This window comes from Molothrus ater, chromosome 4 (assembly GCF_012460135.2).
Source record: "Molothrus ater isolate BHLD 08-10-18 breed brown headed cowbird chromosome 4, BPBGC_Mater_1.1, whole genome shotgun sequence".
Taxonomy (NCBI): domain Eukaryota; kingdom Metazoa; phylum Chordata; class Aves; order Passeriformes; family Icteridae; genus Molothrus; species Molothrus ater.
Genome location: NC_050481.2, coordinates 20,893,697 through 20,918,426, shown reverse-complemented (window position 1 = coordinate 20,918,426; position 24,730 = coordinate 20,893,697). Strand labels below are relative to the sequence as shown.

The window sequence follows — 24,730 nt, the reverse complement described above, 5'->3', positions numbered from 1 at the left end:
ACCATGATGCTATTATGATAAACATTCAATTAAAGTGTAATCTTCCCCCTCTCTGTTAACCCTTTCTTTTTTCTTTTTTTTTTCCCCTCTGTGAATTCATTCCTCCTTAGCTGGCTTTTGCTGTTTTTGCTGTTGTTTAGTTTGGTTTTGGGTTCTTTTTTAGGTTTGTGGGGTTTTTTTGCTTGTGGTTGTCTGGTTTGTTTTGTCTTGTAGATTCTACCACAGGAAGTTCTCTAATGTACTAAGATCTGGAACAAAATGCTCACCCAGACAGGTAAAGGTGTCTAAATCCACATAAAATAATGGGAGGGGTGTGAAACTGCTCTGTCCGTGGTACTGACATGCTCTGGTGATTTCACTTTCGACCCCTGACCCTTTATCATGCACTGTCAGCAATGCAAACCCTGAAAACTCCTCAGCTTGCTGTTTATAAAAAAGTGCTGGGCCTTTAGACACTGAACTCAAACACAAGTAGAGGGCAGCAAGAGAAATAGCTCAATCTAACCTTGACAGTTCTGCAGCCCTGGATCAACTTTGTATTTGGGCATTGGTCCAAAGAGGCCTGTATGTCTCATATTTTCTTTATTTTTTTTCTCCACTCTTAAAAACTTCTCCTCAAGCTAGGTTTATGGCAGGGAATACACTGGCCTCATAACACAAATTCCTATCCTGGTAGACATTGTCTGTTCAGCGTTAAACCAAGAATTTTTCTTAATGTAAGATGTGCACACAGGGGAAGAACCTGGCTGACGAAAAGCCAGGATGGGACAGTGGATGTTTTACCAAACTAACATTACTTGACCTAAGCTGACCTTGAATATTTTCTGAGTGTGACAATTTGTGTTAGACTGCACACAATTTGCCAAGGTGATTGGAATTGAATTATTTAGAGCTTCAGCTAGGTAGCTTTAGCTAACAGTTGAAGCTTGCCCTTTATCAGCTCACATGCTTGTGTTACCTAATTTAGAATGTGCCTGTGGAAGAAACAGGTTCTAATGTGTTTGATTCAGTCTGAAAAGTGCTGTACTGATAAACAATTTTATTTTGTGGAAAATTATCAATCTTTCTGGGTTTTTTTGTGACCAGCTCAAATCAGAGCCTCTTACACCAACTACCTTCTTGGTAAAACCATGCATTTAGTAAAAAGATGTGGCAAAAGGAAGAAAATGCATTCCTGCTAGTGCAGAAGGATGAGCATCTGCTTACCAGCACAGTCACCACACGCAGAACCACTCCTCTCATGTTGTTCTCCAGCTTTCTGTCTGTTAGTGACCCATTCAGACCAGTTACAGGATTCCAGCAGCCAAGCTAAAAGAGAAAACAAAAATCATTTTCTCATTTGCCCATAAAATTTTGCTAGTCGTTCCTGCTAGGTGTCTTTAAGCAGGAATGTATGAAATAGACAGAATACGTTTTGGACTCAATGGGATGGAAACTCAGGGGATGGCTTGTGCACAGATTCATCTTGAAATTGAAAATTAAGCAATTAAGGATATCATGTTTTGATTTTAAATACCAGTGTGCAATGGATGACAGCATCCAGGATTTGGGGTTATATGAGTTGCTTTAAAAGAGGTCAGAGAGGATATCAATATTAGTGAAAGACATAAAAAGTACTGTACCTGTAGCAATATTTCTACCTTACTTTCATTAATACACTAATTGGAGAAATAATAGCTACCATCATTTTAGCACACTCTTTGCTCCAGCCCATCATTCCTAGTGGAACTCTGACAAAAGGAATTACACCAGCTTTAATTAAAGCTTATACTACTAATTGGTAATGAAACAGCAGTGATTTTAAGCCAGTTTAAAAATCACATTTAAAGATGATTGAGGAAAAGACCATTGGATAGGCACATCACAGGATTGAGAGGGTACTGCAATAGACTATGCAGAAAAAGAAGTTCATCTATGCCATTGGTGCTATTGTAGTTCTTAAGCTTCTTGGATGAAGCTTTTTTGCTCAGGAATGTGTTTAGGATTATCTGCCTTTCAATCTGGGTGTAGTAGATACTGACTTGCAATTCAGCTTCTCCGAAAATGTAACTTGCCTGGGATTTTCTATGACAGGTAGATGCTTTTTTTGAAGCACAGAGAAACAAATCAATCAACCACACATCCCTTAGCACCACACACCAAGACAACCAGTTTCATTTTTTAAATTCATTTCCACACTCAGCTGTCCTGCACAATTACCAGTGCTAAATCTAAAACCCAACAGGAGGACAATGATTGACTTCAGAGGACGTGGAGCAGAGTCTCAATTATGGCAGGTAAACCAATTGCCTATGTGAAGTCATTACACAGCCAAAGGGACAGACAGGCACCTGTAGCTACCAGTTCTTGCTCTGAATCACTTCTCCATGGACTGTGAATGAAACCTTTCCAGGGATGCTCATCTTCTGACTCCTATTTAAAGGAACAAAAGGTCTTGCTTCCTCTGATAAACTGAGACTAACATCAGTAGGGTATTGTTGGGTCCAGTGGCCTCTACTAAAACTATTCTCTTGGGGAATTCAGCACCATAATCTGAGAGAAACACAAACTGTAAAAAAAAATGGAAAATATTACTGTAAATTCACACAGAGTCATAGAAATGGCAGGTTGCCTCAAACCATCTGAAAGGGTTTGTAAAGAAGGGAGTTTGCTGACTGTGCTTGAACAGGAATTTACAGAAATCATTATTTTCAGCACTTCATGTGAAAAGGCTTTGTATATGTGTTTCATAGATCTTTCAAAGTGAAACAGAAGATAAAGACCAGACTTCAAGTAAACATATTTAACCATTTTAGAAGTGGTAATCTGAAAGATTTGTTTTCTTCATTACATCTATTAGACTAAAGCAACTCCTAAGTTTTTAAATTTCAATATATTTATATAAATTCTTTGAAGATGCCTCCTTGGGAAATGAACATCTCAAATAGTAAACAACAAAAAATTTCTGCAATTATGTAGAATTGGGTTTGTCTTAATGGTCTCACAGGTCTTTTCCAATCTAAATGATCCCATGATTCTAGGTTTCCTAGAGGAACATGGCCTTAAAAAAATGTCATCACTTCTCTCTGCTGCTTTCAGGAGTACTCAGAGCTAATTCTTGCCCTTCTGAAGTCAAGGTTATCCTCCAGACCGGGAATGAGTGAGGGTAATGCTGAGCATACTTGTAATCACAAGTAATGACTGAATCAAGGATCTAGTAGATCCAAACCCCAGAGAAACTGAAAGCAGCAACAGGATAGAAGGAAAAACAAAACCAGGAGGTGTCCTATGAATCTCTTGAAATTGCTCCTCTTTCCTATGGCTGCTTCCAAATAAAAGCACGAATCATCCCCGTTTGGGTTTCCCCATTTCGTGTTCCCATCCGATCACAAAGACCAGCAAGGAATCACAGCAGCCCTCTCTGCTTCTTCTGCTCCTCCACAGTGTACCCAGCTGCCCTCTAGTCATGGATGGACTACTGACACCTTCCAGGTCCTCACCACTCCCCTGGAAAAGCCCTGCAACACTTTGAGTGGAATAACCTAAATGCTGGAGTGTATGGCCTATAATGGAACAGGGAAATGCAGCAAATGAACGTGCACTGCACTTTGTAGGTGTCAAACCACTGACATCCCATAAAGCAAAGCATTTCATGGGCAACATTTTCATATGAAAAATAGTGAAAACAGTACTAAGCTCAGAACAAAGCTGCATTAAATTAATTCAGCGATTGTCATTCTTAGTCACACAAAGAAACTAATTAGAACTTAGATCCAATTAGCATATCCAAATGTGTTGGATGTATAATTACTGCAGAAACTCTGTTGCTTTTGCCAGAACTAAAACCCTAGGAAGTTGCTGAAGAGCCTTTTTATCCTTTTGAAGTTAAAGTCCATTTTTAATTATGCACATTAATGTGCACATATTTATACAATTAAGTTTTTAGCCCAACCCTACCTTTTTTAAGGCAAAACCCCCCCACCAACATAACATTTCTGGAAATTCAGCATAGCACTAATTTTCCTTTAAAAAGGCACTTTTATTTTCAATTATTCTTCATTTAATTTTCAATTCAATTGTTCCTTTATGCAGCTCAGTCACGGTGAAGACAAATGTGCAGTGTCTTGCCAACAAAGTTGAAATTGATTTTGAGTGGGAGCTGCTTACTGTTATTAGGAGAAAACAAATCAACATTTATTGATGACAATTTGAGCTTGTCATTGCAGCAAGGAGCAAATGTAACTACTGCTGAAACATTGAGATGGGGGTGGTATGAAGCTCCCTCTTCAGCTTTGTCTCGTTTAAATGCTTCTGCAAAACATTTGCTGCTTCTGCAGTTACTTCCTTTTACTTTTGTTCTCTCTCTGATGGTTGAAATGAGAGAATAGATCAGACAATAGCAGAATCTCACATTAATTCGGGTGGATTTGGGCAGATGGGTGATGGGAACTCTCTTACTGAGCACAGTGCTTGTCATCTTCATACCACACAAAATTTATCATTTATAGTGCTTTGAACTTCTGTTTCAGTTCCTTTTATTTATTCTAATGACAGCTTTCACTCTGCCAGGTTTGATATAATATGATGAAGATGGAAAAGTTGTCAGTCTTCCACTTCCTTTGATACCCAAATTGAAATATCTTTCTGTTCATCCCACATCCTAGCTTGTTATCCTCACTGTCATCATTGTTGAAATGAGCTTTGTTCTCCTGTTTTGCTGGCAAAGCCAAAAATTTTCTTCCCTTCTTCATTAGAAATTTTTGACTATATGAACAATGCATTATGGAAGGTCTTTAATTTGTATATCAATATTACTGTAGGCCAATCCTATTTCATGTGTACTTACAATTTCATTATTTATAAGGAACTTGGAACACTAAAGTCTATAATGCCTTTGCGACAGAGCTTACAGCCAGTTTTCCTCCCCTACTTCCTATGCAACCAGTGAACTCTGCTGAATATCCGAGAGCTTTCACTTCTTTTCCTGGCAGAGTAAAGTGCAGATTGTGTCAATTAATCAAGAAAAATACATTGGCCTGGTATGGCCACAGTTGAGGACCATCAGAGAAAATGAATAAAACCAGAATACTGCTACAGATTAATTGCTTAAGTGGTTGTCACTACATCAAAGTTTAGAGTGTTCTGCTGCTTCAATTAACATAGAAAATATACAGGCACTGGTTTATCCAATGCAACCACCTTGGAACTCAGGCTGCATTATCAGAACACAAGGGTCAAGAGCAGAAAACAACTCTAGAGGAGGTGCAATGGAAACCTGAAAAATAAAACTATACCACATCTGCAACCCAAATCTATAAGGACATTGGGATCACTGACTCCTCTTTCATTTATTTATCTGTCATTTAAAGAAAAAAGTCCCAACAATACCTTGGTTTTAGTATGGACAGCCTGACAAAATATTTCCAGTGGAAATGCCCAGGACAGAGGAGTTCATAGAGAGCTGGTGAGTCACAGAAAGAGCAGCCTCCCTGCCTGGAGTACCCACATGTGCTTCAGAAATTCCCTCCTCAATTTTCACCTGGGTCCAACCTGCTTTCGAAACTGAATTCTTACAAGATCCAACCTCAGTGGAAGACATGTGCATTAATAATCCCCTTTTCCATTCCAAAGCACACTAAATTCACAGAAATGGAAAAGATCTCATGAAGCTGTCACAAAATGACACTCAGCTGGAAGATTCGAGCTCCCAGGAGTGTCGGGAAGACATGAAATGGGGCGCACAACAAAAAATGAAGAAAAAGGTAGAGTTTCTTTTGGTGGTGTGTGGATTCAGCATTTGCAAAATTTTCTAGGACACCAGTTTAGGCAAAATTCAAGCAGGACAACCCAGAAATTGTTTTGCACGGAGTATTCCTCATGCCTCTTGTCAGCTGTTGTTTAATATGTCCAAGGGCATCTGGAAAATCAGACATTAAATCTTATTGCTTAAAGACTATGTCTTATAGAAGAAACACCATAAAAGACATATTTTGGCCACCAATATGATACTGTCAGTTATGTAAAAAAGTAGCCAGATGCTCTGTTAACTGGTTAAATAGTCCTTTCCATTCAGCTCTTTAGCCAGCAACCAACAGTTGATCAACCAAATCTGCAAAAAAATCTGGTGGCCAGTGGTTAACTGAGGCCTTTTGTACCCCTGGGCTTGATTAAAGAAGTAAGGATCTGGTTTTTTTTTCAGCAATTTCCTAATAGGATTGGTTAGCAGGACAGATTTCTGTGTTTAACTGCTACTTTCACCAAAGCTTAGGTAATAGTCAGCAAATACTAAGTTGCTAAAATCAATAGAAAACACTGTGCTCAACAATTGGATAATGTATAGAAGCATTTGTTTCCCCTACATTCTGTGTGGTGAAATCTATATAGTTCTGTGCATTCAGTTAATTATTTTGTACAGTATGTTTTATTGCTTTAATTTGTCTCTGGCCTAGGAGGAATGGCCTGCCCCTAGACTTGCTCTGTTATTTTCAAGCTGTTAGGAGGACATGAATACTCAAGTTTAGTTTTATATCCAGTGTGCTAAGGATTGTAATTGCAGAAGCTGAGGTGGGCTATTTGTTTTGTTAACTGATCATAGACACAAGTGCAAGTGACCTCAATAGAAATTTCTTTCCTCAAAGGCAATGCACAAGGCAGAATAACAGTGAACAGAGTTAAATAAAATATTTTGCTTTGGGGACTACCCAAATTTTCTTTTCTTACTGAACTGAAATAAAGAAGCTAATGGAAAGTTACAACCTGCTGTTCATTTGCCTACTAGCTACTGACTCAATGTTTTCTCAAGGACCCAGACTGCTGCCAGAAGTTATAATTGGGTATTTTAGACCACTGACAAATGTTGAATTTACAGGGGAAACAACACAGACTTCATAGGTATTCTCCCACTGCATGCTCTACTCAAAAAGCTGATGCTCAGTGCTTAGGCCAAGCTTCTAGAACCTAATGGTATAATTTTTCAAATGTATAGTAAATCACCACATTTCAAAGAAAATGAATCATCTCTCCCAGCTAGTGGTGTCATTCTAATGATCCCTGACGTCTCCCCCCACCATCTCTTCATCTCTGGCTTACTTTCTCTATTTTTTCTTTCCCTTTCATTTGAAATTTGGTGGTCTTAATCTATAATTGTCCCCTTCCGTCATCTCTCATCTTTGGAAAATACCCTTTTTTCCCTTCTTAGTCCCTTTTTTACTGTGAATTCAGTACTCCCAGCAGCTCCCTGACCTGTGCTTATCTTCCTCTTTCCTACACTGCAATACCTCTTGCCATCCATTTCTCTGTGTACTTTCAGTGTATTTTCTGTCCTCTCTGTTTTTCTTTCCCTTGATCTTCCTTTCCATTTCCTGTGGCTTCTTCCTGTCCTTTTTGTTTTGGTTTTTTCTTTGGTTTGTTTGTTTTTTTCAGGGTTTGGGTTGGTCAAGGGACATCACTTTTCACCACATCCAGCTTTGACTCATTTTTGGGTCTTTTCCCCTTTCTCTTTGCCCTTGGATCTCCTTTTCTCTCAGGCAGTCCTGTCAGAAAACTTCTCCCCTACTCCTCCTTCTCTTTTTGTGTTATGAGGGAGATGGGACTTAACAAAATAAATTACTCTATAGCCCTGTTTCCTTTGCTTTCATCTTTCCTGCTGTTTTCTTTTTTTACTCCCATCCTCTGACAACCTTACCGAACTCTGAAGAAAAGACTCGGGCAAGGATAATAATGAGTCAGATGTTGATCTCTTTTCCCATTGCCTCCATATTTCAATTAAAGGCAAATACTCAGAAAAGCCTGTTCTTTGACCCAATACTGACTTCACCTCTTTGCTAACAAATTTCTTCATACTGCCAGAGTAAAAGCTATGAATATCACTTTCTTTTTACACTGGAAGATTTTTCGCTGATGTCTGAATTATCCCAGGGTAATTGATAATACCAAGGAAGTTCAGGTTTGTATACAGTTTAAATTTAGTCACTTTGATTTTTAATTGCAAATGCTTGTCTCCTTTCTCATTAAGCATATTAAGAGTTAAAAAGGATGTCTTTTATCTAAGTCATGTCAAGCCTGGAAGAAAACCAAAAACCTTCAAATCAGCTTTTATAACTGAATTGTTATAAAAATATCAAATTGTTAAAAACCCATAAAATATATTACAAATTTATAAAATTGGTATAAAAATACTGAATTTTTATAAAAATATATAAAAATATTGTCTGTTTTGTCCACCACTGCATCTTTATGAAATCAGAGAAATCTCTTCAAGGTTACTTCTCCAGCTTGTATTAAATCACAATATATAAGCTTTTGATACCATCATAAAACCCGGGATCAAACCTATTCAGTGAAAAACAATGAAAAGCACTGTTTTCCACTTGGTTGCATGAAGCTCCCTCTCCACAGGTAGCAAGAACACACACAGAGCACATTTCAGGTTCTCATCAGTTCCCTGGCAGTATTCAAACATTCTTCAGCACACTCCCAGCTTTCTCCGCAGCTCAGTAAGGTGCTTTTTTGAGAACCAAATTTTCAGAAACGGTTTGTCAAACTAGAATATCAACAAAACTCGTTTGCTGTTGCAGGGCTCAAGAATTCTGGGGGCAGCATTCCAGTAAGAAATCCAAATAGTAATAGTGCAGAGTAAACCAACCACTGTTCCTTTTGGAGGGAAGTGGGTTTACAGAGCAGCATTCTGAATAAACCCAGTCCAGCAAAGCCACTAAAGTGAATCCTCCAGAGTAAAGTGGCCTATAGTGAATGCCCTGCTTCTGCAGCAGTGCTACCAGTGCTGAGCTGCTTGGGCCCCTCCACACTGCACTGCAGTCAGCTGGGTGAGCATGGATGCTAAGAAGCACCTTGGCTTTGGTTTTTTTTTGCAATAAAATTCTCCCCTTCAATATAATCACTGAATTAGTAGTCTGGGAGTCAGCTCTGGAAGTAAATCCACATGGAGAATTGTGTATTAGATAGATCACTCTCCAAGCTGGGAAGAAAAAGAGAGACTCCTGTGTAGTTCCAGCCCAGGAACTGCAGTAGCAGAGCAGTAGCACAGATCTGTGCTTGCACTAAAGAAATCGGTGCTCATTCTAAAGGCAGCTGGCAAAGAATGCATGTTTAAATATACATGGGGCCCAATGAGGCTACAGAACATCTGGACTAATCTGAGTGGCACCTCCTTAGCTTTTTTTTTGAAGTGTAAGCAGAATTATTGCACATTGCTTTCACAGTAATGCATCAAGGAACTTTACATCTGGTTATCTTTTCGTACAAATAACAATGTTATGAAGTATACTTTTTTCAGGCATAGCATTGGGAATCTCCATTTTAATTTGGCAGGCTAAAGGATTTTAAATGAAACAATACTTCAGCACTATTTACTCAAAAGTACATTTAGTTATTTATTCAGCTACTGAATGCTCACTGGGCAGTACTGCTGTGGTTGTTTTCCTCAGGCATGAAACATGAGTTCACTGGACCTGGTGGAGGGTGGAGAATGTTCCTAGGATGCATATACCATGGAAATACATGTCCTGAAAACCTCGGAAATAGAACAACCTCATTTCATACTATACTTAGCATCTTTGTCATTGCTACACAATTCTCAACTTCACCATGAAACAGCAAATAAGAAAAGGACACAGAAAAACACCTCCTCTCCTTAGTCGAGGCACAGATGTACTGACATGAAAACACTTCCTCCAAATACCACATACAAAGTCAAAGAGAGGCAGCTGTGATAAGATCACTATTTTTATCTCAAAGACTGTGGGTCCCTGTCTCCTCAGACACATTCAGCCTCTCATCACCAACATGAAGAGCAAAGGAATTAGCATGTAGGTATTGTGAGAACACACACCAGTGTTCAGCACAGACAATTTCTATATCTTTAAGCATATCTGTACCTGTCCAGAAGCTGTTCAAACTTACACAACATCAAAGTATCTTACACTTTCTGCTGCTTGGCACAGCAGAGTTTGCCAGCTCTTTCTTAAATGTAGTACAAAGAAAGATGTGACAAGAACACCTCCTTTTCATACATGCTAGTGCAATGTGCTTCCCAAGCATGGGGGCTAGGAAACAGCTGCTCACAAAGAATCAACACCAAAAAGTAAATATTAAAAAAAAAATGGAAGAGAAAGAAGGAAAAAAGCAGATGGACCATGAGAAATTTGCATGAAAGGGCAATTTAGCTTATTTCCATTTTAAATGTGCATACGTGAAGGAACTGTGGAGAGTGCCTAAAGAATGAACAGCTTAGGTAAAATGTGACAAATCAAAACAGACTTTTACTCAAATTCTTCAAGTTTCTCACTACAGAGGAGCTAACATGGCAATGCAGCAAGAGTAGCACTACATGACAAACTGCTTTCCATTGATTCTTCAGATTCCTGGGATGCTTAAATGAGGAACACAGAAATGAAACAGTCTTTGCTTACACATAGATCAATACCCTGTTTCTAAAATTCAGGATTTATTCTTAGCCTTGGCATAAAAAAAGAGGTCTGCTAAGTTGGGTATGTCATAGACTTACCAGCTTGATACTGGCCAGTAAATCAAAGCTGCATTTTTCCACTGCTTTGTTAGAAAATATTACTCCAGTACAACCCATGCTCACAGAGTATAAGGCTACAGAGTCACCAGCTTTTTAGTGCACTATGGACCAGATGTTACAAGTGATTTACTGGACCATACGTTTTTGAGAGTTTGGTAGTGAAGAAAAAAAGACTGTGGGGTGTTTTCTTCCACTCCTTCAGCACAGAGACGTTTTCTTAGGAATCAGAACTATTAGTAAAACAATAAAAAACTTTACCACAGCAGTGACCAAGCAGATTTAGTTACCAGTACCAGCTCCCAGCTGAGAAGAAACATCACCTTCTTCTGAAGGCTTCTTTTGACCCTGACACTTGGGGCAGGGGAGAACAGAAAGGTAAGAGTGAATTTGAGGAGATGGCTGTGGCCAACAACCTGCATTACAAAAACTAACTTCTTCCCACTAAATTCAACTGCAATGAAAGCAGCTGTGCTCACCTAGAGTCCTGAAGATCAGCACAGGTACCAGCAGCATTGAGCACTGGAAAGTCTCTGAATGATGTGGTCTGGTTCATACCTGGAGTCCCTCCCTCTATGGGGTCCAGGTAATACTTTCTAAAATTTTTGCCTGCAGATGGTCTAGCCTTAATTGCAAAGCAAAGGCCTCTTTAGCATCAATAGACTGTTACTGAAATCACCTTTGGTCCAAAGGCCATGAACTGCTACGCTGATAACCAAATGTTACGCTGAGAATGGTGAAAAGCAATTCCCTAACTACCAACACTATAAACTCACTTTCAGCACAGTCAACACATTCAGCTTCATTCCTTTCTATATGCCAGAGGGCTTTTGCTTCATCATTAGGTAGCAGAAAGGCTGTCCCTAAACCAGACCTGTACTTCTATGGCCTTTTGATGCTGCCTCCAATGACATTGAGGAGGCATCATCACCTGGCCAGCAGGTAAAGTGTAATTCTGACTGGTGGCTCCTGGCAGCAGTGCTGTGGAGCTACCACAGCTGTGCAGAACCTGTTTAAAATACCTATGCTACACTTGTGCACACTACACAACATGCATGGTTGAGAGCAAATTTTGAGTCCACGAGGTTTACTACTAGCCAGTGCTCCACTGAAGACTATCTAAATCCTATCAGGATCTGTAAATAACTACTTCAGTGGAGGCACATGCAGGAGTGGGTACTTCTGCATTAAAGAAACAGAGGCATTAGTCTGAGTAAATTTCAAATGCTTTCTTAAACATTAAATGGCAAGTTATATGCTGTAGAGTATCTGAAGACTTAAATAAAAGATCCTCGTGGAAAATAGTAACTCATTAGTTTAAAAGATTAAATGGCACATCTAATAAGCCCTGTCTAGAATAGCTGAATCACTGAAATAAATTTTTCTTACAAATGAAAATCACTGCTCTAATGACACTGGAATTTGCCACAAAAATAAATTAGAAATACATCCTAGCAATTAAAACTGCAGAAACACGTGATAAATCTGTCTTGAAAACGATGAGAATTATTTGCTAGAACACTATATTCCTACAATAGATTCACACACACTGCTAAAATTGAGTAAAGAAAACAAGAACTTTAAACCACTGAGAATTTTCCTTTCTTAGTTTGAAACTGCAAAGATCCTTCTAAGAACATATTGGCTTATATAGCAGTGATAATTTAATCAGGTAAGTGATTACTGTGCTCATCACTATAGTCTTTTTAGGATTTAATTTTAAGGGATGATACCTATTTTAAAATAATCTTTTAATTTGAAAAGATCTACTACTTTTAAGAAGAAAGAAATATCTGTCTTAAGAGTACATTACGAAATCAGTAGTTAGGCTCAAATTACCTTACCAGCCTCTACCCATATAAGAAATTTCTTTCAACTGAGAAGGGTGGCTTAAAAATATCATCTTTCCAAATGCTAGACAGAGCCCAAAACCAGAATCTTCGAGTATTTTAATTCCCACACCTATGTGTACAGCTGCATTGTCTCCCAATGCACACTCAAAGCTTTTGCCTGGGGACACTGATCATCTTTCAAGGAGCAGGCCCCTAAGGTTAACAGCTGCTGGAGAAGGTGTAAATGTCTGCAGGACTAAGAGTGCTTGCTTGAAAGCTGACCCTTGGTGGGACTACTCTTGTCCAAGAGCTCACCTCCATTATCGTTTTGATGGAGAACGCTAATGGCTTTCATAAACTTAGAAAGAAGATATTATTACTAGAGCTTCAGATGTTAACAAAAACTCCTCATTAAAATTTTTTAAACTTATTTTTTTATTTTTAATATCATGATCTTTAAAAATTTCCCTACAAAACTAACCTCCATTTATGCAATCCTGGGTAATATGCTTTAAGTCCCTCACTTCAGGCTAAAGACACAAAAGAAGGAAAAAAATCCAAAGAGCCAAAAGAGCCTGTTACCTGGTGTGGCTTCTATCCATTGTCTAAAGCAGAGATGAATGCTATTAGTCTGTCAGCATTTGTTCTGTTTTAAACACTTTTCTCTGGCTGCTTTCATTAACTGTGTTGGCACAGCTATATATTACTCATTTAACCTGCACTTCATTGCACTCCTAATACAAAATCAGGTCCCGCAAACATGAACATGAATATAAGGCAGTCGAGGCTGGAGTCTGGGTGCTGTAAGCCAGAGGATTTTAGTGAAAATAAGCCTCACTAGGCTATATGAGAATCCAATCCTATCCCTACACCTGCAAATGCAACTATATTTTTTCTCAGAACAGATCCTGAGTGTGTCTCCATTTTTAGTACAACACCTGGGAGCTATGCTCAGCTCACTTTTCATTGCATTAAAACACTAATTAAAATGAGAATTTGTACTGCTATAGGAAACATAAATTGCCTCTATGCAAGATGCACTAAAGCTAAGTGAATAATTCATCTATTTTTCATATACAAATTTATTCATGGAATAATATCATGTAATAGCTCCTTTATGGATATTACAGGCAGTTTCTCCAAAGAATTCAATAATCAGAAAGCTGTGCTGGTTTGTTTGCCTGGGCACATTGTCCTTACAGGACACCTTTTTCTCATGATTGGACCTGCCTGGCTTCTGGCATGAACATCTGCATTTACCAGTTCAATTCTTATCAGCTTTACAACTCATGAAAACACAGACCACATACTTTCTAAGAAAGCATTGGCAGTAACTTAGTGCAAGCATTTCACAGCACATGGCAGCCCTGCTCTCAGCAAGCATCATTGTTTAGCAAATTTAAATTCCTTGAACAAGCAGAACTAAGTCCTTGCACAAACAAGCTACACTAAGTCCAAATCCGTGATGCCCAAACCTGTCTGTCTTGTGGTTTGGTGATTTCAAGATAGATTTGAAAACTCAGAATACTATTAAAATGTACTAAACTGGAAAATATTCACTAATTTTCTTCTCCCCTGCTAGTGGGATTCATAATTACCTCACTTTGATAGCTAAGAGAATTTCCTCAGTATTTCTTTCTGTTACTTCTTATGTGCTATTTCACTGTTGAAATCAAAGTATAAGTCACTCCAACAGGTCTATCCCTACCTTGAGTACACTGGCATTTGCTATTCCCATCTCAGAAGTCTATATTAGGCTCACATCTCTTTTGAAAAACATTCTCTAATCAGCCCTATGTCTATGCTAATTATCACTATGCTCAGAATGATTACATTGAATAAATAACCTAACATATATAACATGTATTATTTTGAATTGTATAGGCTTCAGTCTCCTTGCTCATACAGAAGTGTCATTGCAGTTCTGCTGGTGTAATTCTATGAACCTGCTAGGCTTGTACAGAGAAGTAATATCTTTTATTAGACCAAGAAATATAGTCAGGGGAGAGAACGAGCTTTGAGCTCAGAAATCTAATGAAAGTCCTCTGAGACAAAAATCTTTCTTGTTTTTCTTCCAGCTGTATTATTTGGTCTTATAAAAGATATAACCCTTTCCCTGTAGGCCTGACTGTCCTTGGTTATAATAGATTACTCAGGATGGAGATAGGTCAAAAAGGAGTTGTAGAACAACAGACCAGAAAGAAAAAAAATGCAGGGAAGGAAAAACCATGGCACAGACAAATTGCAAATTTTACATAAAAGAGTCTGCCTGGCAGTCCTGAGGTCTCCTCAACCTCAACACCATGATAGGATTTCTCACCAAGACTACTGACCTCTAGACCAAAACTCAGGGATCTGTTTTTTTGGAGAGGGTGCACAGGGGAGTTGCTAATGGGCAGCTGCCAGCTGTCTACAGGAAGCAGGCAGGAAACTGGATCTTGCACAAGTGATGCATCTAGGAGCAGTAAGAACAGGAAGGCACTGAAAGAAGGGCTCCCAATGCATATCTGTGGAAGGCAATGGAAAGTACAGTATGGAAAGGAAAGTATGGAAAGGCTTGCTGCTCAATGGGTGGGGGACCCAGAGACAATAAGCACAGGAACAGATGAGGAACGTGCTTTCTTTGACTGGATCTTTACTGTCAGGGTCTGTTCTGAGGCTTTCCAGCTCCTGCACCTCATGTCAGAGCCTGGGGGAATGAAATACGACACATGACATGAGGAAATCAGTGAGGATGTGCTTAAATAAGAAAATGAGTCCATGGAACTGCACAGGATATAGCTGACATGGCTGAGGGAGCTACAATCTCTGATGTGTGAAAAGTCTTAGTGGCTGGAAAAGGGCAAAGAGATATCACACCCATCCTCAAACAGCACAAGCAAGAGGATCCAGTGAAGCAGACTGGTCAGTGCAACCTCAGTTCTTTGAGGGATGGTGAAGCCCTTTCTGTCTGAAGGTGATGCTCTCTGGGGATCAAGGCAGGACATCTGTCCCTGTGCTGCACAGGCAGTTGATGCCTTTGAAAGGAGAAAGCAAACTTCTATAAACAGAATGAGGAAAAGTGATGGAAAGTTTAAAGCCTCCCCTTCATCAAAGCAATTTCTATCTGTATTTTCCATTATCCATCTTCTTTTCCTGTAAGTCCCCTTTTATCAATTAATCCAGACTGTTTTTTGTAGCAGACAACTTCTCCTGTAGTTATCTGCAAGTTTTATCAATGACGGTTTGCCTGGTTTCTTGAAGGTTGATTTCAATATTTAAAAGAAAAACAAGCCAATTTCCTTGAATATAAATGCACCTCAGAATAAGCAGCAGCTGTAATACACAATCATAGAATAAATTGATGTATTCTTAGACAGACATAATAGATTGAGCCTTAATGAACCGTCATTAAGGTGACCTTATCATTTGTGCTGTGAAGCATAATTTTTTTTGTTTGCTAGATTTGGCAATTTGAACTACATAGGCTGAAGTTTTCCATAACAGATGTCAGTTCAGGATAGAATAAACTATCATAAATCATACAAACATATCATTTGAATGACAAAAGATGGTATTTAAATAAATTGGTAATTTTCTAATTTCTGGGTAATTGTCAACCTTCAAAATGTTTTTAATTTTTTTTTAAGTGTTAATACAGTAGGAAGTGTTTTAGCATAACTTTTATCAAGTTCCCCTCCTACTATTTTTTTACTTGTTTCACACTTTCTAGCTGGAAAAGTTCCAGCTTTTGTCTGGACTGTCATTTTTTTTTTTTTTTAAACTAGGGCAAAGTTTTTCCAACTCTGCAAAAGAAAGACTGCAGGAAAAAAAATTACCCTCAATATTAAAAAAAGATCTAAAGGTGTCATGACCCACTTTTAATGCTGTTTATGACAGGAAGCTCAATTCAGCAAGGAAACAAACAAACTGAAAGTTTGCATGTGGTAGCTTAACCACTTCTGAGATAGGCAAACAGCTCCACTCATCATTTCCACTTTTTGTTGTCCTACAACTCTGGTGGAAGATGATCTTGGTAATATCTGCTTTTGTTGTTTTAAAAAAGTCTTACTAATGTGCCTTTTCTTGATAGAAGAGGACAGATGTCCTAATTTACAGCTCAGCATACTAGAATTAAAGCTTTAAAAATTAGCAGGCTTTTTAGAGATTGTTTTCAATTGTACCACAAAAGGCACTTTAAAGAGAATCAGCACTAACACTAAAAACCTGAAATTTCCTGTGGACTACATGAAGCTGCTCCTGACAGCTCCAATAATGGCTTGCTACTAATCAGTCACAAAAAAAAGAACCAACTCACAACACTGTTTTATGGGTTTGGTTTTTGCTGTTTCTTCTTTGATGAAACAAATCTTTGAACTTCAGGCATGGCTGTTTGTTCTTTAAAGTAAATAATTTTTTTTTCCAGTAGAGCAGAGGCTTCTCATGTAAAATACCTAAGGAAAAATGTCTCTTTGAATAGGATAAAATTGCCTTTCCTGAGGTAGGCTTGGCTCAGTAATTTGTAATTTCTTGAGGCTTTAGGCAGGCCATTTTATTCTAACTCAAACTCTTCCTCTTTGAAATCAATCATGGCTACACTTCATAATTTGCATTAATATCTTAAAAAAGAATAACAGCCTCTTCCTTAAATGTATAGGAACCAAGGATTGAGCAAATTTTGACACTGTAGAAATATTATCTTTTCTATTCTTTAACTAGAACAGAAATAAAAAAAAAAAAGGAATTTTGCAAACAGGTTGCACTCAGGTCCCAAATCAAAGACAAGGAACTGATCAAAGTCTACTGACTTCAGGCATCGTTGGATCAGAGTTCTCTGGCTTAGATGCTCAGCCCCATTTTTATTTTTCTCTTCTCAAATTTAAAGGAATGAGGCTGAAAAATTCTCTGTAAATTAATTACCTCATGGAATGAGCTGCCCCAGTTCCTTGTGATTTGTTCATAGCTATTAGGTATTGACAGAATTAATAAAACACAGAATATGGCAGAGCCTCAGACCATCACTTCAGCATTTCTCTACATGGATTGAATGTCAGAAACTTTTTATTGGATGGTCTGATAAGAAAACACTCTGTGGCACATCCTTGGCACAAGCATTTACCAGAGAATTCCTGGCCAAAGAGCAAAGGTGAGCCATGATGGATGACTTCAAGCCACCCCCCAGCTCTGGGCTGTGCCATGAGCTTGGCAACATTTGCAGCATTTCTAGCAGCCTGCGTAGGCTACAGCACTACCTAAAATTAAACTAATATCTGAAAATATTATCTTTGTACTAATTTTTTTGTTTTAATCAATGCACCTCTTAGCCCTAGCACTCCTAGATAAAATACATAAGAAAGACATTCAACATGTTGTTAGCATTCAGAAAATGAGTTAATAGCAATGAGAGAGGAATCCCATAAGAAACAACAGGTGTGCAGTGGGACCAAAACTGATGGGATTAGTTGGAATTCAGAAATGCTTTCTCCTAAATTTTTGTGGTAACAATTCTCTCCCGTTAACAAACCCTCTAATTATTAAAGCTCAAGACCTGCAATTCTAAAATGTAGAGTTTAAAAAATATCAGTCTTCTTGGATTTGCTTCTGCTCTTATGCCAAGCAGACCCACTTGGTAGGGATTTGCTATCACTTCCCCTGCAACAGTGAAACAGCACAATAACAACAACAACACAAAACCCCAAATCCCAACAAACCCAGGAAGTGACAGAAAAGGTACTGTGTGTCATAAAATAATAAAATTCATTGCAGGTGCAGAAATCAGTATAATCTGAGTTCATCTGCAAGTGTAGGGAATTTGCTGAGGAAAAAAAAGAAAAAAAAAATTCCCAAATCAATTCTTCTGGCTCAGAGCCAGGATGCACAGCATGTCAATTTGCTAGTTCTCACAGACCACTCATAAAGCTTACTGCTGCCATATCAGTTATCTACTTCATATTTATAGATAAGGGATGAAGTTAATGGCATTTATAATTTTTCTTGGCTTGTTTTGATTACATGAATACTGCAAAACCTATAAGCACAAGGGAACTGGGCTTATAAAGCTTAAGTTAGCAGTGGAGTCAGGAATTTTGCTGTATTGAAGCTACTGTCATCTTTCTCCAAAACAGATAAGATGAACATCAAACCTCTTCCTCAGAGCAGAAGATTCTGCACTTGCAATGCCCATAGTCCCCAGTGGGATACATGGGAGAAACTTAAGTTGATGCAGAACTTCAACATCTTGCCCAAATGATCAGAATCGGACATAAGGACATATTCTTGCAAAACCTGAAAATACACAAAAAAGCCCCTAAGAAGAAACAATAAATATAGATGAAGGTCCTGGCCAACCAGTTCTGGATCCAACTAACCCTTTGAAAATTCCACATCCTGCCAAAAGTCTTCATCATCTCCTTTGATCACCATCTGCCTTTCTATGACCCATTGTAAACCACAAAGGGTAGGTTACCACCAGCGTCACATTAAAGAATCACTGTTCCCTCTCCACCTCACACTCTTACTTTTGAAACCATAGGAACATAACGAACCCTTTATCCCTTATGTATATAGTCAAAGGTAAAATGTTGACAGCTGTGATGAGAAGAATGAATTCCCCTTAATCTAAAACTTGTGCTTTTCAAGCTATATATATCTCTAAGACTTTCTTCCTTGATGCAGTGTTCACATAAAAACATCAATTCAAATAGACATGGTCGGTGCTGGTGAGAACTGTAGTACAATATAGACAAAGTTTCAACAATTCTTCCATAGGGCTTCTTACCACTTCAAGTGATCTTCAAACACAATTCAGTAGGAACACATCAGGAATGATAGGGTTCAAAAGGAAAGAAAAATTATACGAAAAGAATTCTTAAAAAATTTCTTCTGTTAATGCTGTCCAACACACACAGATCTCATTTCCAAAGATGAACTGAATGATCTCTACTGCACGTCACCACTCGCAACTATTGTGTCTTGGTCTGTGTTATCAGGGGATTCTACATTTTGAGTGAATTTAGTGCCTGAGTTCTCATTCTCTAAATTGGGACACATTAGCTACCTTACCTCATTAGGATGCTAGGAGTATGGTTTCATAAATACCTACTCACCATTTGAAAGAAACAAATTTTCACAAATAACAAAAAGACACAAGTATTTGAGCTATACCTACAGGTCCAAGTTAAAGTTGATCATCAAGAACTCCCCTTTGCACCAAAATTTTCAACCTTTTTAGAAGTTTGTGACATTCCAGCCCTCCTTGTGCCACAAAATCTGCCCTGAGATGATTCTTAGGGAGTCTGAGCACTCCTTCTCATATACATGGACAAATGCAACACTAACCTCACTACCTCCCACTAAGAACTATCTCCTGTTAACCTTACTCAAGCAAACATTCACAAAAACACTGTTCACATGAACTGTATACAGCACTCATGACTACATCAAACATCCCTTCTTAGGTTATTTTCAACCTTTTGGTTCTTTAGATTACATGGTTTATTACAAGAGACTGAGGGGAGACCTTATCACAGTCTACAGCTTCCTCACAAGGGGAAGAGGAGGGGCAGGCACTGATCTCTTCTCCATGGTCAACAGTGACAGAGCCCAAGGGAATGGCCTGAAGTTGTGTCAGGGGAGGTTTAGGTTGGATATCAGGAAAAGGTTCTTCACCCAGAGGGTGTTTGGGCTCTGGCACAGGCTCCCCAGGGAAGTGGTCACAGCACCAGCCTGGCAGAGCTCTAGAAGTGTTTGAACAATGCTCTTGGGCACCTGGTGTGACTCTTGGGACGCTCTGTGCTGGGCCAGGAGTTTGACCTGATGATCTTTGTGGGCACCCTCCATGTCAGGATAATCCATGATTCTATGATATCTGTAATAAGTCACTAGTCTAAGTGCTATAGTGAACAACACAAAAATATTTTAAAAGGGTAAATCTAAGTTGTGATAGAAATTTCAGTTCAGTGAATCAAACCAAAATGTGATGGAGATGTGCTTAACTTATAAATTCCTGCTACTTCAAAATAAATGTCATCAATTACTCTGGAGACCATTAAATTTCTGAAAGTTTCCAAGGACAGTGGCAATTTTGGCAAGTCAGATACCTTCCTTAGCAGAATCATGATCCATCATCATATAATGAAATCCCAAATAATAATTTCTCTCAGAAATAACGATCCAATATGAAAAATATAATTTACATACCAAATAACCTAGGAGAATTCTGTGTGATTATCAAAGATTATTAATCATATCAAGTTGATTAATTTGAATGTGATACCAAATAAATCTGAAGAATTTTCGACAGCACTTCTATATTAATGCAGTGATATTGACTTAGCTCTGTCCTCTACACCCTAAAAATAATAATATTGATGGAGAAAAAAACCCGAAATCAATTTTCATAAAACTGAAGAAAATAATGACTCAGCATCAAACGAGTAGTATTGCAAAAATGTTGGGACCAGATACCAAAGAAATGTAGAATCATAGGAATGAAACACAAGTTTAAAAAAGATTGGGTTTTTTGTTTGCTTGTGTTTTAATGCAGACAGACTAAATCATTCAAAGAAGATCTCAAATGATTTCTTGACTGCATGTTTGACACATAACTGCTTTCTGTGCTTAGAGTTGATGGTCTTCAAAGCTTGATGTAAAAGCAACTAGGATATACTGAGTTTATTTCTCTGTGGAGCTTCCAAAAGGGGGTGGAGAAGAGTATTATTGGCATGTTTATTGAGACACTTTCATTATTAGAGGCAATTGATATTAGCACTTTTTATGTAAATTACTACCTCTGCTATTTATTATGTGGTAGCATTATTATGATTATCGATGTTGTGTTTAGATACATAATGATTGCTAATATTATCATCATAATGGTGGCTGGGAAAAGAACTAAGGCTTTCATTTGGTGAATTAAAATACGAGAAGGAGAAATGTCTGTTCCTCAATCATTTTGAGATGTCACTGTCAATCAAGTGCTGCCTTACAGTTCATCTGCTGGAAATATTTTCCTTTCCACTCAAGCTCAGCTGCAGCTCAACTGCACTGCACTCAACGATGTGAATTTTTAGATTTTCCTCATTCACATTCAGGAAATATTTCATTTGTAAAATTAAAATGATGAAGACTCTCTCCAGTTTCCTAAGGGTTATTTAAGGATGACAGCCAGTCACTAGTGGCTTGGACTGGATTCAAACCAGTGACGTAAACGTGGGACATTCTGTAATCTGTTATCATTTCCTGAGCAAAGCGCAGTGATGTTTTACATGTTCACATCAAGGAAAAGCATGTAATTTGATCAAACTGCAAGTGCAAGCTTCTTGGCAGAGCCTGAGGGAAAGCGATGACAATAATAAAATGAATAGGCTTGTCAAGAGAAGTGAAAGTATTTTCAACCACAAAATTTTAAAGCAAGTTTTGCAGTGGAGAGGCTGGAAATATTGTCTGCAACAGTGCCCATGGCTATCCTGGAGGTGAAGGATTAGTTTCTGCACTGTAGACAAGCTATTATTAAATGAACTCAGATAAGAGTTAAATTCATTAATTTACTTAACTCTATTGTTGGCAAGATAGCAAGTCCTCAGTGATGTAAAATGAAATTGGAACTATGACAATTTCTAGCACGAGTGTCTGACCCTAGAAGTATTTATTTTGCCTGAAAAAGTAAAGACAGTTTATATGTAAATGAGATGCAGCTTGCCAGTTCTGTATAATTTGTCAATATGGATGCTAATTTCACAAAGACTGAGCAATCTCTATTCTAGAATAATAATAGGACTTCATCCCACCAACTCTTATGTGCAGCAGTAATCTCATTATGGTGGTGGGACTAGAGGAACAGCTGGACACATACCATATGATGCTTTTCTTCAGATAATTTCTTTGATATGTTTCCCGGTCTCTTTCAGCATAATGAGTGATGCTAAGAGCTAAATGAAATTCTAGGACATCTATTAAAAGCCAGATTTTCCATGGATTTTCACAGAGCAGTATTTTTTGCAACTGGATATGGGTGTAGATTAAAAATACTTCTTTATACCTTTATAGTGAAAATCTGATATTAAAACTACTGCTGCCTTTTCTTCTTTTCATTACAAAGGGATTTATGCCAGGATGCAGAAAACATTATGGAGCTTAAGCCTGTCACATGAAGAGTTTCTTGGGAGAATTTCCCCTCCTGAGAGTTTGAGACATAAATCCAGATTCTCTGATTTACTCCCACTCTTGATAGGACCGGCCTCAATCTAGAGACTTGACTTTAAGGATTTGAAAAGAGCCTTGAAGCATCTTTAAAAGCTGGAGTGCTCAATCTATTTCAAAGTGCCATAAGACCATAATGCAGGCTATAGACATATTTTTCAAAAAGGACACATTTAAAGTGTTTTCTCAGACACAACACTGAATTAAATCACTTCACCTAAGAACTACCAAGAGAATAAGGTGCAGAAAATGAATAAGAGCATAATTCATTTTCACTTCACCTTCTCCTTGAAACTTTTGAATTTATTTTGTTTTCATTTTCTTCTGACCTCATTAACACTGTTTTACAGTTTTTCAGTTGACTAACAAACAGATTCATCCAGAGTGTAACATACCTCTTGTAAGACTCTTTTGATAATGTTTTCTAATATTTTTCAAGTAGTTTTGTAATGAAGTCTTTAACAAAAACATCTTTTGTGCTATATATGCATCCTGTGATATAAGTTTAAATTACCTTGAACTGATCTCAATATAAAACTTAGAAGCATCTGTGCTAACAATTACTCCAAACCTCTGCATTTGAGGCATAAATTTAATTGGTGAATTATTTAACTTACTTAACACAGTCTTGTCTGGCTTAGTTTTGTTTTGTCTACCCCAAATTCTTTTCTACCCTGCCAATATTATTGATGCCCTCTTTGGGGCTGTAACTCTATTAATTTTTTATATCCTTTAGTCTTGCCTGAATTATTTCCTGCTGTCTGCTAAACATAATCTCTCCACCCCAGCAGAAAGCAATGGATATTATTCAGGAACATAATAAAAAGACACAGCTGGGCTTGGCTCCTATCTACCAAAATGTCATGGATGTCACTGGAATTTTAGCCTCCACTTCAAAATAAGGCAGTGTCAAAAGACTCAAGTGCTTTTCGGACTGGGATAATTAGGAGATGGTAACCTAGGAATCACAGCAGTAACAACATTTTCCTGAGTTCAGAAGTCAATTGCCATAATTAAAAACAAACAAATACATTAGTTGGCTTTGAATGGAAAAGGGTCAACTTGTACCATATCGACAATATTAGAAATGAACAACCAGTACCTACCAGAAAAATGTCTTTTTCATATTCTTAGTGTCACTTTAGTATTTACAAGGTCATTTGCCAACACCAAAAGAGTAAATAAGTGTATGCCAGCCCCATACTGTTGCTTGAAATATCTACAGAGCACAAGGCTGGAGCCCAGGTAGACATTGCTACTTTTTCCTAATATTTTTTCCTTGCCACCAAATACTGCAGAGGTCAGTAACCACATGGTCAGACAAAGGCTATAGAGCTGGGATGGACTTTAGTCTGACTTCATACAGCACTTCTTATCCTACAAAACCAATGACCCACGTGCCCCATCACAGTGCACTTCCAGAACATGACTGATGTTCAAGCCTCATCTACCCATCTTATGTAGGAAACTATCTTTATGCAGGATAGCAGATACCACACAAGCCTGATTAATGTATTTCAACTTCAACACATTTTAAACCACTAAACAAGTTCCGTTGTTCTACTGTAATTTTTAGTAAGGATGAATTTAAACTTGTCCCTATCTGTTCGTCTGAATCAGATCCCATACACAATCACTTCCAACATGCATACTTGAAACTTAAATCCCCTATAAACAGCCCTGTGCCTTCAGAAACTACCAAACATGAAACATATACTCCAACATTAGTTGTCTACCTCAATGACTGCTAAATCAAGCTCAGAAGCCCAAAAACAGTTTTAAACAAATAAAAAAACCCAAGCTAAACTATTATTTCATTTCACTGATAAAGTTGAGTTTCCTCACCTTCCTTTCACTGAAAAAGCTGAGGGGAAAAATTCCTTCCCTTCAATGCAGAAATAAATAAGCAGCACTTCTTTCCTCCAGTTTGCTGCACATCTCTCCAGTAGACTGCTTTTACATAGATCCATGGGATTGCAGAACTTGGAATAGGGATTTATGAGCCACACTCTCTTTGACAGGAAAAATGTTAATAGCTTTTAAAAACATACAGGAACATGGGTATCTTATGAAGGAGAATGTAGCTAGAACTTGCACAAGCCATGGCTATGCAAAAACATAAGGGATGTAAAACCTGAAATTTGTTGATCTTTGACTAAGCAATTTTTTCTTTCTAAATGTACTGTTCATTAAATGA

General features: G+C 38.0%; 1 protein-coding gene across 2 annotated transcripts in view; it reads right to left on the bottom strand.

Annotated features, from left to right (window-relative positions):
* Positions 1-24,730, bottom strand: part of GRID2 (glutamate ionotropic receptor delta type subunit 2) — a 687,526-nt gene that overhangs the window by 142,774 nt on the left and 520,022 nt on the right. For both annotated transcript variants that reach the window (XR_008508327.1, XM_036382204.2), the window contains exon 9: positions 1,207-1,308. Coding sequence is in view for 1 of the 2 variants with exons in the window: in XM_036382204.2 (XP_036238097.1) it covers positions 1,207-1,308 (102 nt within the window). In the remaining variant the exon portion in view is untranslated. The remainder of the gene's footprint in view (positions 1-1,206; positions 1,309-24,730) is intronic.